Here is a 16,263-nt window from a genome sequence, read left to right as displayed (position 1 = left end):
GGGACCACCTCCTCCTCCTCCTCCTCATCTTCATCCTCCACCACGGGGACCTCCTCCTCCTCGGGGACCACCTCCTCCTCCTCCTCCTCCGCCACGGGAACCACCTCCTCCTCCTCCTCATCTTCATCCTCCACCACGGGGTCCTCCTCATCTTCATCCTCCACCACGGGGTCCTCCTCCTCCTCCTCCTCCTCCTCCTCCACCGTGGGGAGGCTCTCGCAGCGGGGCGAGCCGAGCAGGCTCTGCCTCCGGCGTCGCCTCCTCGCCGGGGAAGGAGAGGGGCTGCAGCAGGTGCGGGCACGAGGCTACAGTCGCTGCTGTCAGAGCCTCCAACGAGGGTGGGATTGCTTGTATCACATACATGGAAAAAAACCTAACTGTGCTCCCAGGACATTTCCCAGTGACAGCYGAAGACTTGGACTGATGTTGTACTGAAGAATAGCTGTGAAGCCCATTGTTTTTATTGCTTTTTAAGACAGTTCAGTCAGCATGCACATGAGATTGCTACAGTAAAAGTAATCCTCTGGCTGTCAGGGCCTTTCATGGGTTTGGGGCTTTGCAAGGTAGCAGAAGACCTTGACCAGTCGATACAGGATCTCCACCTTTGGAAGGTTGTGTTGCTGTTAAAGAAAACATCCTTCCTGCTAACATCCAGTCATGTAAACAGCAGAGCTGCCTGCCTGAAGAGGGTCAGTCCCCGCCAGCCAAAGTCCGAGGCAGCACGTTCTTGTCACAGCTGCCTGGCATTCCTAACGAGAGCAAAGGATTTTGCTTGCTTTTGCTAGGAGCTTAGGAGACAAAGTGCACCTATATGACAGTTTGATAATGACATGCAGTTAGTCATTTCAATACTCTAATTCTTAAGTCAAAACCACCTCAGACATGTTAAAATGATTCAGCCTATGTTGGCATTTCTGGAGATTCCTGCACCCTTTGAAATAACACAAGACTTTTTTTTTTAAACCAATGCAGCTTTCATTTATTTTTGTACTTACAAAAAAGAGCCACCCGCTTACATCCCTCCCCCTCCCCCCAAATGCCTTTTACAAACATTTAAAAATTAAAAACCAGATGGTGACATGTTAATTTGGTAGAATTATTTTGAAACATAGCTTTTGTAATTAGAGTTAAATTTCCTACAAGATGACTCTGTAGAGATAGCCTGATTACTGGCCAAATAAAATTCCATATTACAAGTTAGCAAATTCTAGTACAAAAATAGTCCATGTGTTAGAACAGCCTCTTATTATTATTATATTCACAGGTAAGAGTCTATTGGCTGCATAATACCTTAATATTTATGAAATTTCTTTTTATGTGGCTCATTCATCTAATTTAATATAGTGTTGAGCCTCAATAAATCCTCAGGCAAAAAAAAAAAAAACCCTAAACAGGGTTAAATATGCTGTTCAGTGTACTCTGAAGTACTGTGCTTTTCACAGGACATCCAAGAAACCTTACAAATAGTTCTCAGCTAGTTTTGATATTAAAATGAGATCCAGATCCAAAAGGACCCCCTGAAGTACATATCCACAACTTTCCATAGAAACAGAGGCCACAGCTTTGATGGTTAAGTTTCACTTAGAAATGGTCTAGCTCTTCTGCTCATATTCATGAATCCACTTGTGAGCTTCTTTAGAAACTAAAGTAGGTCACTCGTGAAGCATCTGGGACCCTTAGAGTATTGCTCTCTTCAGGAGTGTCCCATTCTGACCAGGTTCTCTCCTCTAACTCTGTTTAACGCTGTTCAGCAGTTTCTCTCGGACCAGGCTCCTCAGGGAAAATCTAGAGACATGCTACTTGTCTCTCAAGATGTCTAGCTGCTCTTGATATTCTGTGAAAAGCCTCTGGAAGCGGAGGTTCTGTCCAATAACAGGAAGAAGTTCTTTCAATAGTTCTCTCTTTCGTAAACCCTGCATAAAAACACAAAAGCACGCTCAATGTATTCAATATCGTGAATATTTTCTATAGGGCTATTTATGAATCATGTCTGTCTTTTTTCTGCCTGGAGAGAGCTGTGTATCTCATGCTTTTATACCATTTACATAACTCCCAAAAYAAAAACCGCTTTTGCATTTATATATTAATGAAGCTGGTGCATCCTCCACGCAGTTACAGACTCCAGATGTGCTGCTGAGAAGGGGAGACACTCCGCTGGCACACTCCTATTGCAGAGTTGGTGTCTGAGGAATGTGGAGACTTGAATGTGCAACTCTACTCCATCTGYTTGATATTCAAAACAGCATCAGAACGGTGACCATGAAACGCAGTATTTGTCTACTGTTTTACTTGATACAAATACAAGTTCCATGAGGAGGAAGCCTTCTTATGGGATAGAAGCAGAGAACAAAGGCGTTCCAGGGTTAGCAAAAGTCATTTGCTTTCTTGCTACAAAGCCTCAATCATTTTTTAATTTATATGGACTACCCATTTTCCACGATCGATACGAGGAACTCTCCCTCATTYTTTGTCAAAACTTACCATTACTGTTGATTCCCATTGGCTTCCAGCTGAGTAATGGACTGGACCCAGTAAATCCTTGCATAATTCTCGCAAACGATATTCAAATCCTGAATATGATCAGAAATAATCCCATTCATAAACATTTAACTATATATAACCACTATACAATCTAACTAAAACCCTTCAGAAAAGAGTTACAAGCATCTAGAATAAAATAAAGCCAGAAAGCATGATTCCTGAAAAAGATATTCTCCTTTAACTAACAGGAAATTTTCGTAAAGATAAGATGATTGGTAAAGGATTCATTTCAAATTTCCAAAGTTTTCTTTACCTGAAGTTCTCAAAAACAAAAACAGCTACTGATGTTGTTCTACAACAGGGAAAAATATTGTAGTAGGTAGTCTAGTTTGTTACAACAGCCATCCCAACCTCCATTTTGTTCGCCCTCCCCCTGCCCCCAAGTGTATACAGTGTATACACACACCCATACTTTTAAACAGCAGAAATGTTTTATGCAACTGACAGAATTTGCTACTGAAGAACTAATGCAAAAATGATATCAGAGGAGTTAGCTAGAGGATGAAAACCACTGCAGGGGAAAAGAGGATATCCAGCACACACATGAAATGTGAAGGTGACATCACCTTGTAAGATGAATCCTGCGTACAAATTGGGRAAGATTTCAGCTAGCAAAGATTTTTAATTAAAGTATAACTTTGTTCACATAAGGCCTAAGATGAACATTTTAATTTCAATGTGTGAGGACAGAGAGAACCACATGCAATTCACCTGGCTCTTATTTAATAAAGTTGTGATCAAAAGGCAATAATTAATTATCTGAATTTTAATTCTGCCAGCATGGTGGCTTCCCTTTAGGTAAAATGATTATGCATGGTGAGGAATAAGGCAGAATTAGTGGGAACTACTAAATTTGGAAGACAGACAAGCAAAGGTACAATGGAGTGCTTTAGCATCCAAGAAGCATGAAGAAGGCTAGTTGATTAACCTTAATAATAGCATAGAGAAAAACTATATTCAGAAATAAAATAGATACAAAGCAACTTTATTTCTGTGCTTCTTTGCTCACGAAATTTAACCTATGGAACTCACCAGTCCATGCTGCTGAAAATTTAAAATGTTTATATATACATATACACACACATACACACATGCATATTATTTTTAAAAAGGTATGTAACACAAGCAAGCTTGCCCATGCGCTGATATAAACTCTAACCCTAGCAACTCTTCCATTTCACAACATGCAGTGATCACCACTTGGCTGAGGACACGACATATTTTACAAGGTATTGCTGCTTCCCAAAACATGCCAGTAGTTGCTGCCAGATAATATATCTGGCTATAATATTGCTCAACAGACAGATCACTGGCCTCCTTTACAATGCAGTTCCTGGTATTGACKTCTATAGGTGGCACTGTTTCCCTAAAGTGTTACCAGTTCATAGTGTGTTAGTATGAGATTCTAAAGCACTGAGCATTATAGGCAGCAAATGCACTTCAGCTGTTTTGTTTTTAATCAACCACTGTGTCCAGAAGGGAAGTGCTAAACTAGAGAAGATTAAGTACAATCATAAATATACATCACATGAGTGGAGGGTTTCTTAAAAATCCATCAGAGCTGCAAAGAAGTAACACAGCATGCCAGGTCTCACCTTCATTAACTAGGTACCGTGCATAGATAAGGAGCCAGTGGCGATATTCATGACTGGACTGTAACATAAGTGCTGCTGCTATCTGATTCTCCAGGTATGCAAGTGTTGTTTCTTGTTGTACTAAATGAGGCATGGAGAACAATCTTGCAGCTTGCCTTCCTGAACTGCAAAACCAAAAGAAAAATTAACATAGCAGCCATAAACTCAGAGGTTAATTTATGAAATACGTATTCTAGTAATACAGAAAATACTCTACACTCGTCTTTCAAAGGAACCTAGTGCTTTTGGAGTTTAAATCTTCAATGACAAAGGCAGCACTTCACAGCAGATCCCTTGTATCACATGGGGAAGAAATCAGAAGTGCCTTCTTCCTCTGCTAGACTGCTTACAGGTGTCAAGGCCAGTGGAAGGTTTTCTACCTCCTATTCTTTCTCTTCTCCTTTCATCTGATTTCTCTTTTCAAAAAATTACAAGCTTTTCAGGGACAAAGTCCTCCTAAATGTTTACAGGAAATTAAGATAACTATCTTTGCCTTTCCTATTTATACTCCTCATAGGTTAACTCCTAAATTAACTCATTGCTTCAGGAACATAAATAGATAAAAAGAATCAAACAAAACAAAACAATTAAATGCATACTTTGATGTTCGTCCCTGTATTACAGCTAAGGGCCCAGAACACAGCATGGCTTCTTGGGATGGTAAACTATTCCTGAAGTCTGCGCATTGCGCTAAGGAGTCCTGCTTGTCAGAAACAAGATTCCTGTAAAAAAAGCAAATTAAAAAAAAAACAAGTTTGAAGAGAATAAGCAGTGATGTTGAGTGGTCCTGCTCTGTTCTGCCTCAGAGCGTGACTCACAGAGATCACTGAAAAAAATCCAACAAAACTCAGAAATATACATACACACACACACACTATATAAATAAATAAAAATATATACACATGCACACATATATACATATCTCACAGAGGCACTTAAGAATTCCACAGACAAAAATTATTCTGATTCAACATCCAAATTCTGCTTACGCTTTCACAGAAACATCTCTCTCATCCCAAAACTGACAGGATTAATGACACAATACAATTCAGCATTAATTTTGAAAAGCACATGTAAAATAACATGTAGGAAGTGGATTTCCATCTGCCACAATTATGCTCCAAAATGAAGACTGGAGGGAACACAGGTAATGACTTTCTCATTATGAACTTAATTTTACCTCAGGTCAGGTCCTTCCACCCACCAGACAAGTCATCATAGATCATACATTTTGACCACCTTTCCCATACACTACAACTTCTCCTTCATATTGAGGGCGCTTGACAGTTAGAGCTGACATTTCCACACCTAATCAGGGGTATCATTTTCTCTGGTTTGAGATGCCAGGGGAATCAGTGGCTCAAATGAATGCTAAGTTTAGACTTCCAAATAGATCAGAGGTAAAATAGTACAAATACTTAAAATAATTTTCACTGCTTTATCATGTTTAAATCTGTGTTGATGACTAAAGAACTGCTCTTTTATATAATCCCAAAGCTGTGATACAAATTCAGAATTATAGCTGAGCCTGTCCTTTGCTCTCTATTGACTGTGAAGTTTTCCATGTGAATTTTCTCAGGTCAAATGATTTCTTCCCTTTTCCCCTACCTGACTTGCTATCTTCATTAAGCTTGTATGTCTTGGAGGCATTTGGCCCTCTCCAAATGTGACCAAAAGTGGTCATTAGAACCAAAAAAGATAAAAGAATGATGAACACTGACAGTCAGACACATACATGCTCAGGGTTGGAGCACGTAAGTCTGATCTTCCTAGGAAACCAGGCAAAATCTTTTAAATGTGTTTAAACCTCCAACAAAACTGTGAAAGCTATTTTGACTATTTTTCCCCAGAACTGTTCTTTTTTTTAGTGTAAAAGGAGTGAGTTGTAAGGCTAGACTGTTTTCAATTATTGTCAACTGCTTGACACATACAMGTGATGTGCATCAACAGAAGTACACATACGTAGGCGGGTATAAATAACATGAAATAGTATATATGGTATAGTAAAAAATGATAAACAAAATTGTAGTTCAACCTTCTAGTTTTTAAAACTTATTTTAAACATAACAAATTGTAACAATATAAAGAACTCTAAAGCCTAGACACCCACTAATGAACTAAGGCAAAAGTAAAGCTTAGAGTGTGATTCTGATCAGACTAGCTTTCAGAGTATGGAGTGAAACAGTAAATTAGAACACACATGTCAATTCAGCTATTTGTAAAAGCAGGAAATAATGTACAACTTACCACGTAGAAAGAGAAGGATTAAAACAATATGCCTTTCCATCAGACATGCTCATTACAGGTATACCATGCTGAGTCAGCAAGATCTGCGACACTGTTGCATCACTTCCTAGAAATCAAATCAAACCRAAACATTTCTTTGGGAGTTTTGCATAACATTCATAATGGTATTAAGTGCTATCCACCATTAATTACTACTTGTAGCAACTAATAGAAAAAGGTTGAGTAAGTGTTATTCTCAAACACCAACAGGAAAGCCAAGGCATCAGATAACGCTAACGTTGAACAGTAGGCTCAGTGCAGTAATATCAATATCATTCTGCTGCATATTACATTATTAATCTTGACATTACAGTTTATACAAGACATTGGCTTAAATCAAAACATTTTCCATATCTAGAGAAAAATCTTCAGCAATCCTGCCCTGTCTTCTGTAACTTGAAAACCTTTAGCTTCTTWTTCTCGTTAAGCCAAAATTCTAAAAACCAGCACACTTAAGATACGCTCTCTAGGAAAGACATAGTACAAGTGGGATAGCTAGAATCTCTCATTTCTCAGCATATCCCCTCCCAGGGTTTGTGCACATTCTGAGTACGGGACTAATTAATTATCCCACATAACTTCCAGTGAAGACATCACTGGAAGTTTACCAGACTTTGACTAATACTGTATGGATTAAAGCTAAAACAGAAGCCAGTGTGCTCCGAGACACTGATTTTTTGATCGTTCCTTTGCCCAGACACTGGCAATGACAGACATTGAAGGGTCTGAGATAACCAGAAGTTAAGTTGCTCATCATTAAGATAACACATGGGCAAAGTACAGAGAAACTGTTCTAATARTAGTAGGATTACATGAAGTATTTGTCTTGTGTTCTTCACGACAGYGCATCTTCACATTCAAAAGTAAGCTGAAATATTGTAAGCAATAGAATCAYGTAGAAATCTGTTACTGGCTAATGTTTTCATCTCAATTATTTATACACTAAGTTCAATGTTGCCAATGACTTCCATTTGATATACATTAACAAAGAAGGAAAGTTATTTGTTTAGGCTTTTCAGGTTTTGTAAAATTTCTGCATATTCTTAAAACGCACTAAATAGTATAGCTGTGCTTGAAGATTGACAAGTAAATAATCCTTTTTATTACCTGACAATATTGTTTGCAAAGACTCATCTCTAACAATGGCTGTCTGCTTGTGAACATCCCTGAAAACAGACAAATGGAAAAGATATTCAGTTTACAAACAGCCCTTTCTATCAGGGAACCTCATTACAGATAAGCAAACACTGACCATCCCAACAGTTCTCTTAAGGACTCTTGCTTACATTAAACATTGGATTAAAATATACAACCGAAAACAAGTACTTGCACTTCACCTCACCCTTTTGGTAAAGGCCTCTGTCCCTGTAACAAGGTAACTTAACAGTTTGCTGAAGCACTTCGATTTTTATCTTGGCATTGTGAAAAAGACTGGAATACTTCTTCAATAATTATTGGCTAAAATACAATGGAAGTTGGAAATATCCGTAGTTTTCTTTTCCACACACCCCCCTCCAAATCATTCCACATGCATGATAAGCCTAACCTAGGGCAGCTGTTTAAACCAATAATTTCTAGCTGACCACCTGTCTTCTTTCTAGCATCAAATTCAATGCTGTGTGCCATCCTAGAACTGAGAGGAAACAGGATTCAATTCCTGCACAATTAACACTTTTCACAGGAGTGCATATTACACCCAAAAGGGACTTGTGCTCAGACCTGACTTGGTTTAAGCCACAGTTTCAACAGCAATGCATGAGCGCAGCCACTGAACAAGATAACCTACAGCAATCAGGCCAGGCAGCTGCTGCAACCTAATTCGGTGCTTACCAGACAGAGAGCGTAGCTGCCGTGGTGAGAGCCATGACGTAGGAACCCGTGCAATGTAGGGTAGAGATGGGAGTATTCAATACTATAGGGGGAAGAAGGCGACGACCACAAGCTGAAAATACTGACAATGTTCGTTTCTCACAGGCTACGCTTACAATCTCACTAAAAACAAAAAACACCCAACATTTTTGTCAAATACAAGTAGCATAAAACCAGACTGCTTTCTTAGATTATCATACAACTCAAGACAGTTCCCCCAAAAGGTAGCTATTTGAACTTTTTTTTAAGTAAAAGCTGAGTTTCAAATGGGAAGGCCAGAAAACAGACAGATTTCCTATAGATGAATATAAATGGCATACTAAAAAGGCATGGTATGTCTGCTTAATTTAAGTAGTATAAATAYGATGATCTAAGGATATAGGCAGGAGGCGGTTTGCAGGCAGAGATAGTATCTTTTATTAGACCAAGTGGTATAGTTGGAAATAGTTGAGCTTCTGAGTATACGAACTCTTCAGGCCCGAACTTGTATTTAGCTTTAAAATCTGCTGCTTCTTTTTCAGACCTGAAAAAAGCATTGTGCACCTGAAAGGTTTTCTAATTTTTTCAACTACGCATGCCAGTCTGTTTAATAAAGGATATTACTACTAACTACAAATATTATTAAAGATATTAACAGAGATTCAGCTTAAAACTGGAGTAGGAAAATAAAACATTTCAAAAACATTCGGTGAGAAATGTTGAATATCTCATGGCTTAGGCTTCAGAAATGTACTTTAAATTTAAACTCTTGGCAAAAAAGCTAATTGAGAAAACTAAATTTGAGAAAAGAGAAAAACTGCAAAAATTTCAGAAAATACTTTTACATTACAATAGCATCTTCTTTCAAATTTTTCATTCTTTAGTACTTAACATTTGAACAACTGTTACTTACCATGATTTAGTCAGCATTAACGATGAAATTTAAAGGAGAAAAGTAACATCACGGGAAAATATTTCTAAGTGGCTACAGAATTCAAGACACCCTAATAAGACTGCATAGATTAAAGCTAATACTTGGAGTGGAATTGCTCATGAGACTAAAATCAGTACACATTATTTTTATCCACAAAACAGTTATTATGCAGTATTTTATAAAGATTATAAGGGGGAGGGGAAGAAAGGCGATAAAGCCAGTAAATAGAAGTGGTTAACTGAAATAAACCAGAATTCTCACAAAAACTGCACAMGATAAGAGTTTAAGAACATCAATTAGGCCAAGATAGCAAAAAAATGAAACAGAGTATCTTCAAAAATTATGTAGTTGATTCTCCCCAAAGTGTACATTGAAAAAGCATATTTTAAAATGATAACATGCACCCTAAAATCTTTTTTTCTGGTCTTCTGGACTACTTATCTTCTGCAGGCTCCTACTGCCTCAAAAAATATATTCTCTTACCAGCTTCCTGCTGCAGTGAGAATTCGACTGGTGAGGACAGTCTCCCATTCCTTTCCTTCTCGATTACACTTTAACCTGCTCAACTTTGAACCTCCCACTGTGCTCATTTCATTCTCCACTTCAAGGTACATTGATGGATCTGTACTTATCTGAAGAACAAAAAAAACAAAATATTTTTTGAAGAGGAAAAGGCCTACCCCACCCCACTAAAAAAAAGCAGCAACCTCAGTTAGATGCAAAAAAAAGGCCAAATCTAAGAATGGATTGAATGATGGCACTCTCCTTAAAATAGCTTCAAAATACACTGTGCTACTTCAAAAGAAGTAAACCTCCAAGGATCAGTCTTGGCTAGAACACATGAATTATTTCTGCCTATTCTGAGCACAAGAATGGAGAAAGGTTGCGTATTCCTCCACAAGCCTGTGCTTCCTATTTAATGGCCTCAGATCAAGCCTAGATATGCCTGGTCTTCCTGCATTCTTGCAATYAGAACCAAATTACCAATGCATAAGCAAACAGAACCCCCCCCCAACCTTTTCATAAATACCTAAATTAATACTATTTCCCAGTCTCCTCTAACGGAGAGGATCTCCAAAGATCTCACAGCAAGTAACAACTTTGTCCTCTTTAGCAGTGTACTGACAACTCAACTATAGTAACAATGCAGCTTTTACTACAGGTCGATAGTGTTAACTTTTTGACACACTTTGGCTAACCAGAAGTAGGGATTGACGAACCACTGGTATTTCTCTCTGAAGTTTAACTAATTTACAAGTGTCCTATTCTTGCAAATTTGCTATCGACTTTTCCCATATATGTACGTGTGATGTACACACACACACACACACACACACACACACACACACATTTTCATAGAAGCTGAAGAATACATCCTGCTTGAACAAATACTTATATTTTTGTATAAAATAAGCAAGATTTGATTTATTTTAGTTAATTACTTACTTGCAAAGTAAATGATTTCTGTGGGATTGGGGTTGGCAGTTTAAGTGCTAATGCTGGTGCAGAGATGCAAGCAGCATCTTTCTCAGAGGCCAGTGTAGCTGGAGACTGGAAAAAAATTGAGAAAATGTTTGGTTTTTTTTTTTCCCCTTAAAAGGAGTTAAGGACAAAGATACTCTATACTATAGATTTCCTGGGAATGGGGAGACCTTTTAGAAATTCCAAATAACACCTGTTAGAAATATATATTTCACTCCCATTAGTTTTATAAATGCAAGTATTTTTAATCTAGAGTCTAAGAATTCAAACAAAAACTAGATGCAGCCATTACTTTCTGTAATGGGCTGTCTGCTTTTAACAATTTTCAACTGGAATCAATTAGTGGAAATTCTGGTACATTTCATGGAAAAGCCAAGCTTGGAATACTGAAAATAGAGGACTTAAATTAAATCAAGAGTTTTGATATTTTTTAGGGTATATTATTACTTGACAGATTCTAGGCAAGTCATAACCATTCAAGGCATCGAATCCAAATCACTCTTTTGTGTATGTGCCATGTCCCACAGAATATCAAGCTAATGGACTGCTTTTTTTTTTTTTTTTTTAAATTCCATACAGATATTTGGCATAATTGCCACCCACTGTTTAGTAAGGAGCTGCATTTGTATATGAACTAAGCACACAGGTTTGCCACCACGTGCATCTTCTTTTTAAGATCTTAACGTTTTAAAATAATAATGTTAAAAGCAAGGAAGAGGAATGGCTAAAAATTCTGAGGGTCCTTAAACTACTGGTCTTTCCTTGACTTGATCATGGCTAAAGCTAAGACTAGTCAACACAGGACTTAATTACATGAACATTGAAAATTCTAATGAATGTTATCAATCTATTTATTTTACCTGAACTGTTAAAGTCACTGGTACAAGTCTGGAGTCTTTTCGAGGCCTTCCCTTTTTCTTCTTTTCTACTGTTTCTCCCTCAAGTTCCAGTTTACGTTTAGGTGCACTGAGTGGTTTAGCAGCTGGAATCTTCTCTTCACTGTCACTGCTGCTCTCCAGAATATCCTTGGGCTTATTGTCTTTAATTAAATTCTGATCCTTCAGTCTGAGCAAGTAAAGAAGCCCACATATTTCATAATTTATACAAGCTGGTTTCAACAGCTGCCAAATACCCTACTCATTGCATGCTTCTAGGTCAGAAAGTATATCCTTAGGTTTGTTTGAGTGTATTTGAAAAAGCACAAAGGTAAGAAGGGGAAGCCAAAGAGGTATAGCAAATCTTTYGTATAAGTACAACAGTTAACATGTATAATGTAGGTTGTTAAGATATAATCTCACCTTAAAAAATGAATTTAACATTTAGCATTTAGCAACAGGGTGAAGCTATAAAGAATAACTTTATTTTAGCATTTAACTGAAATTACAATCAGATCTCTTCCCTGAGTAGAGGTAACTCAGAACTCTAAGGTACAAGAATACTTCAATGTTTTTCCTCCAACGGACATTACACTTTCCGCTCCCTCAGGYAGAACTTGATTTGTTACTGTGTTGTCTATTCACAAAACTTGTCCTACTTAGCTTTGACTAATATAAGTTGTGTATGTGCAAACCATACAGATGGCCTCACTACTTCATTTTCCATTTCAGGAATATAATAGAGCTAAAGATGAAAAAGTACAACACCCTGTGAACTTTTAACTGTTCTACCCTAAAATAGGTCATTTAAACATATTCTTCACATTCCTTAGAATAGCCAGTTATTAACTTAGGACAATGTTTTGTGACTTATTCCACAACCATTCAGCTTCCTATGAATATTTTGCACAAGTCAGCACCCCATCTCCCCTTTTKGGGCATCAGAATTATGCCAAATAATTCTCTTTATCCATATTTTATCAAAACATTAGAAAATTATAAGAGTAAGTTTAACACCTTTCCTCTGTATCATATGGTTAAACCCTATGATATAAAATTATGGAGATATTTAGGAAAAAATGTTTTATTGGTACTAACTTGGGGAAATACATACTTCTCTCTCAAGACTGCTATGCTTTATAACATTTGTTTTGGTGAAGCTGGAATACTTATGCCATAACACACTATCTGTCACAAAACCAAAGGCTTTCCTATTACTACTATTATTGTTCTTTTTTTTTTAAGCCATATGGATCCAGAGCCAAAACCTTAAAATCATAGTGTCTTCTTCGCATGCCTTCACAGCAAAACACAGAAACACGTCTGCAGTGTGTATGTACATACAATGCAGACATGTATTGTAATTTATCTTGAAGTAAACAGCACTCTTGCAAAGAGATGCAGGCTGGGGACTTTCATACTCTAAGAAGCACACACATGCACGCAGCCGCACATAAAGGCATGCACACACACACATACACAGTCTCTTGTAACAAAAACTTTAAAGTGAAAATATCCTGAAGGGTCTGCCAGAGACGAACATAAAAAAAGGAATAATGCCAGCAAAGAACTTTACCTACTCACGGCTCTCCTTCCTTCCATCTGTAGAGGAGACCTAGGACAATTTCCAGAACACCAGCACCATGACATTCATACCACAGAAAACCAAGTTTTTAAACTCTCTACATTACTATCCCTTTTTTTGTCCTCATGCTATATCTTACCTGTCCACAACAGTCTGATTTGTATTTGTTACGACAGCAGTCCCTGAGGTGGCTTTGGATCGTTCTGTAAATCTAGAATCAAATGCTTTCATAGGTTCAATCTTGGATGGAGTTGTAAGCACAGAAGAAGATGGTGCAGGAGGAACAGTGGAAGCAGAGGTAGTAGTTACACTGTCAATAGAAAGGACAGAAAAACAGATTGAAAGAATTTTAATGTTTATAAACTCTATCACTCATAATAACTTGCTAATATTCATTATACTGACTAGAAATCATATTTAAAACCTTTCACTCATGATATGCTTTTTTCACCTTTCATGTGTCAATGTCTTCTAAGCTTTATCTACTCTCAAAAGCTGTTTATGAGAGTTAAGATCTTGATGTTCTTGCATAGAATCTTTAAATCAAGATATATTTAAATGATTCTTTCTTTAGGTATTTTTAATTCAGGAATGAAACAATGTTTTCAGCTTATGCTTATCTATAGAGCAGAAGAAATCATTATTTTAAATGATGAGTAGAATTCCCAGTTTTACCTACTTTTCAGGTCATCAAATATTTTCCATTACAAGATTATATTCCATTGTTTAATTAATCAAACAATTTGAGCTGAAACATTTCATGCCAGGTTTTAATTCTGTTGTTCTTGTTGAAGAATCCAAACCAATTCTTAGGCAGTTTCCAAGCATAACTCTAAAGCAAAGAATTATGTTTTCCCCATACTAAAACATTCCAGATATCTTTTTCTTTGAATAACTGTTTATTTTTGAGATTTTCAGTTCATTCAGAGCAAAGAATAGCTCTAAGACAACTGACATTTGTACTAAAAAGAAGTTTGAAGCCCAATTTCTAAAGGAAAGGAGATTTAATTGTTTTGTCTGTCAATCATCCCTCACAGTCTACTCACTCACTTTTGAATCTGCGGCCAATTTCAGCTAAGTTTGATGGAGTGGTAGAGGTTCCAACAACATTATGCTCTCACAAGTGTTATAAAAACAGTGGTGGTATTGAGGAGAGGAAGCCAAATTAGTGTTACCATCAAAGGAAGTGCAGGTAAAATTTAGATGTTCCATACTTAATTTGAAAGAAACCTTGCCCAACTAGCACACATGCACTGACGAGCCAGTCCCTGTGCTCTCTCTCATCTGACAGGGTGTTATACAAAAGTAGTATCACGTTTGAGGAGAGGAGATCTAGGGGATTCAGGACAGAATTTGATGGAAACTTCCACTGCTGGGAAAGCTTTTATTATTTACTGATAGCAAGCCAGTATTCTATAAGCAAGCCAGTTTGTTAGAGCATTAGCACACAATCAACTCTACAGCTCATTGCACTGAAGTTCTTTTTCAGAACTATGCATGGGGATTTATCACTCTTTAGAGTGTAACCAAACACTAATAAAACCTTCATGTTTGCAGGAATGTTAGATTCTTGAAGTTTTGGGATAGGGAAACCACTTTAATAATTGCATGCTTGCAGAACTGTAAAGGAGGATTAAAATTCATAGGAAGTCATGTAAACGAGAAACAACATTTCTGCAAATACTGACCCATCTTTATTTGCTGTATCATCTGTTGGTTTTATACTGGCTGCTGTTGGCTCTACAGAAGGCTTTGAAGTATTAAGGGAATTGGCTGCATTAGAATCTAATGACATGAGTTGCTGGTTACTTTGAGAAGACATCATTGAGCCAGCCAGAGATCCAGATATTGGGATGCTATTGAAAAACGCTGTAGAAAAATCCCTAAGCAAAAAGATAGACAAAACAACAAATATATTTTCTCTGAAATACTTCAAAAAAAAAGTCCCTAGGCAAAAAGACAGACAAAACAACAAATATATTTTCTCTGAAATTCTTCAAAAAAATCCCTAAGCAAAAAGACAGACAAAACAACAAATATATTTTCTCTGAAATTCTTCAAAAAAACCCTAAGCAAAAAGACAGACAAAACAACAAATACATTTTCTCTAAAACACTTCCAAAAAAATCTTTTTATCTACAACATTCATCCCATTATTCCCTTTTCCACATATGGATACATATATACAACCTTTCAAAGTTCCTCTTATCAAGAGTCATTCCTCTTATTTAAAATGAAACTAAAGCCAGTAAGTAGTGCTGCAGATAGGAACCTGAAGTATCTTAGAGTAATTTTCACTTATCTATAGTGGTAGATCATGGGTCATGAACCTTATCCATTAGAAGTTTTAAAAAGGCAACCATTCTGGAGGAGATAATAATTCTTTCAATTCTAACAACTTACAAGTTATTCTCAGATTTTACTATTAAGAAAACACAGGTTGAACACATTTCATAAATAAATACTTGCAGGATATTCCCAGCAAATGTTTTAAGATTCCACGAGATCAAAACAGGTCCAAGTTCTTAGTGTGCATTAGGAAAAAAAATACACATAAAGTCAGGAATGATTTTAAAAACTACTTCCAAATGTACCCAGTGTCCAGCTGAGCTATGCAGAGAGGCGTGATCCTTCTCCGACCATCTGCTGTCCGTGTTTCAACTTGCTTTTTTAAGAGATTCTGTTGGAAAATACATTTCATTATTGTTTCTGATAAATAGAAAAGTCTGTTTTTTTTAACCTCTATTGACAGATGAATGTATTAGATGAAAGATGTTCCACAATTAAATTTGTTAAGAGATCTTTTTTTTTGGTATAATGTCTTTGGACTGCACTACTATTATGTAAATGCTGGCTCAATCTGTATTCCTATTTATGTAAGTGTATTTTAGTATTGCAACATTTTTTGACTAGTAATAGGTGTTTAAGCAAAAGTTTATATAGTACAAAGTACAACAGAGAACTCTGCATTCTCCAAAAATGCCTTGTCTAGAGATGGATAAATCTGAAATTAAAAATATGTGCTTTGAGGGCAATAATAATTTGTATTATGGTATGGTCTGAGAGCAGTACTCAGAA

At 37.0% G+C, this 16,263-nt stretch overlaps 2 protein-coding genes across 2 annotated transcripts in view; both read right to left on the bottom strand.

Annotated features, from left to right (window-relative positions):
- Window positions 1–455, bottom strand: part of PPIL2 (peptidylprolyl isomerase like 2) — a 77,090-nt gene extending 76,635 nt beyond the window's left edge. The window contains exons 1-2 of the mRNA XM_085302754.1: window positions 379–455; window positions 9–282 (exon numbers count right to left, since the gene is read on the bottom strand). Of these exons, the coding sequence (XP_085158880.1) occupies window positions 9–282; window positions 379–455 (351 nt within the window). The remainder of the gene's footprint in view (window positions 1–8; window positions 283–378) is intronic.
- Window positions 456–964: 509 nt separating this feature from the next.
- The window catches only part of HIRA (histone cell cycle regulator), a 28,530-nt gene continuing 13,231 nt past the window's right edge, over window positions 965–16,263 (bottom strand). Inside the window, exons 12-25 of the mRNA XM_085302726.1 lie at window positions 15,780–15,865; window positions 14,874–15,068; window positions 13,325–13,495; window positions 13,177–13,215; window positions 11,586–11,790; window positions 10,690–10,794; window positions 9,727–9,875; window positions 8,292–8,453; window positions 7,569–7,627; window positions 6,423–6,528; window positions 4,775–4,897; window positions 4,137–4,300; window positions 2,482–2,570; window positions 965–1,913 (exon numbers count right to left, since the gene is read on the bottom strand). Coding sequence (XP_085158852.1) covers window positions 1,797–1,913; window positions 2,482–2,570; window positions 4,137–4,300; window positions 4,775–4,897; window positions 6,423–6,528; window positions 7,569–7,627; window positions 8,292–8,453; window positions 9,727–9,875; window positions 10,690–10,794; window positions 11,586–11,790; window positions 13,177–13,215; window positions 13,325–13,495; window positions 14,874–15,068; window positions 15,780–15,865 — 1,770 coding nt within the window. The 3' untranslated portion in view covers window positions 965–1,796. The remainder of the gene's footprint in view (window positions 1,914–2,481; window positions 2,571–4,136; window positions 4,301–4,774; window positions 4,898–6,422; window positions 6,529–7,568; window positions 7,628–8,291; window positions 8,454–9,726; window positions 9,876–10,689; window positions 10,795–11,585; window positions 11,791–13,176; window positions 13,216–13,324; window positions 13,496–14,873; window positions 15,069–15,779; window positions 15,866–16,263) is intronic.

The sequence above is a fragment of the Rhea americana genome, unplaced genomic scaffold (assembly GCF_003343005.1).
Source record: "Rhea americana isolate MKP2758 unplaced genomic scaffold, rheAme1 scaffold_191, whole genome shotgun sequence".
NCBI classification, from domain to species: Eukaryota; Metazoa; Chordata; class Aves; order Rheiformes; family Rheidae; genus Rhea; species Rhea americana.
Note: the sequence above shows the minus strand (reverse complement) of the source record. Positions and strands in the feature narration are given on the sequence as shown.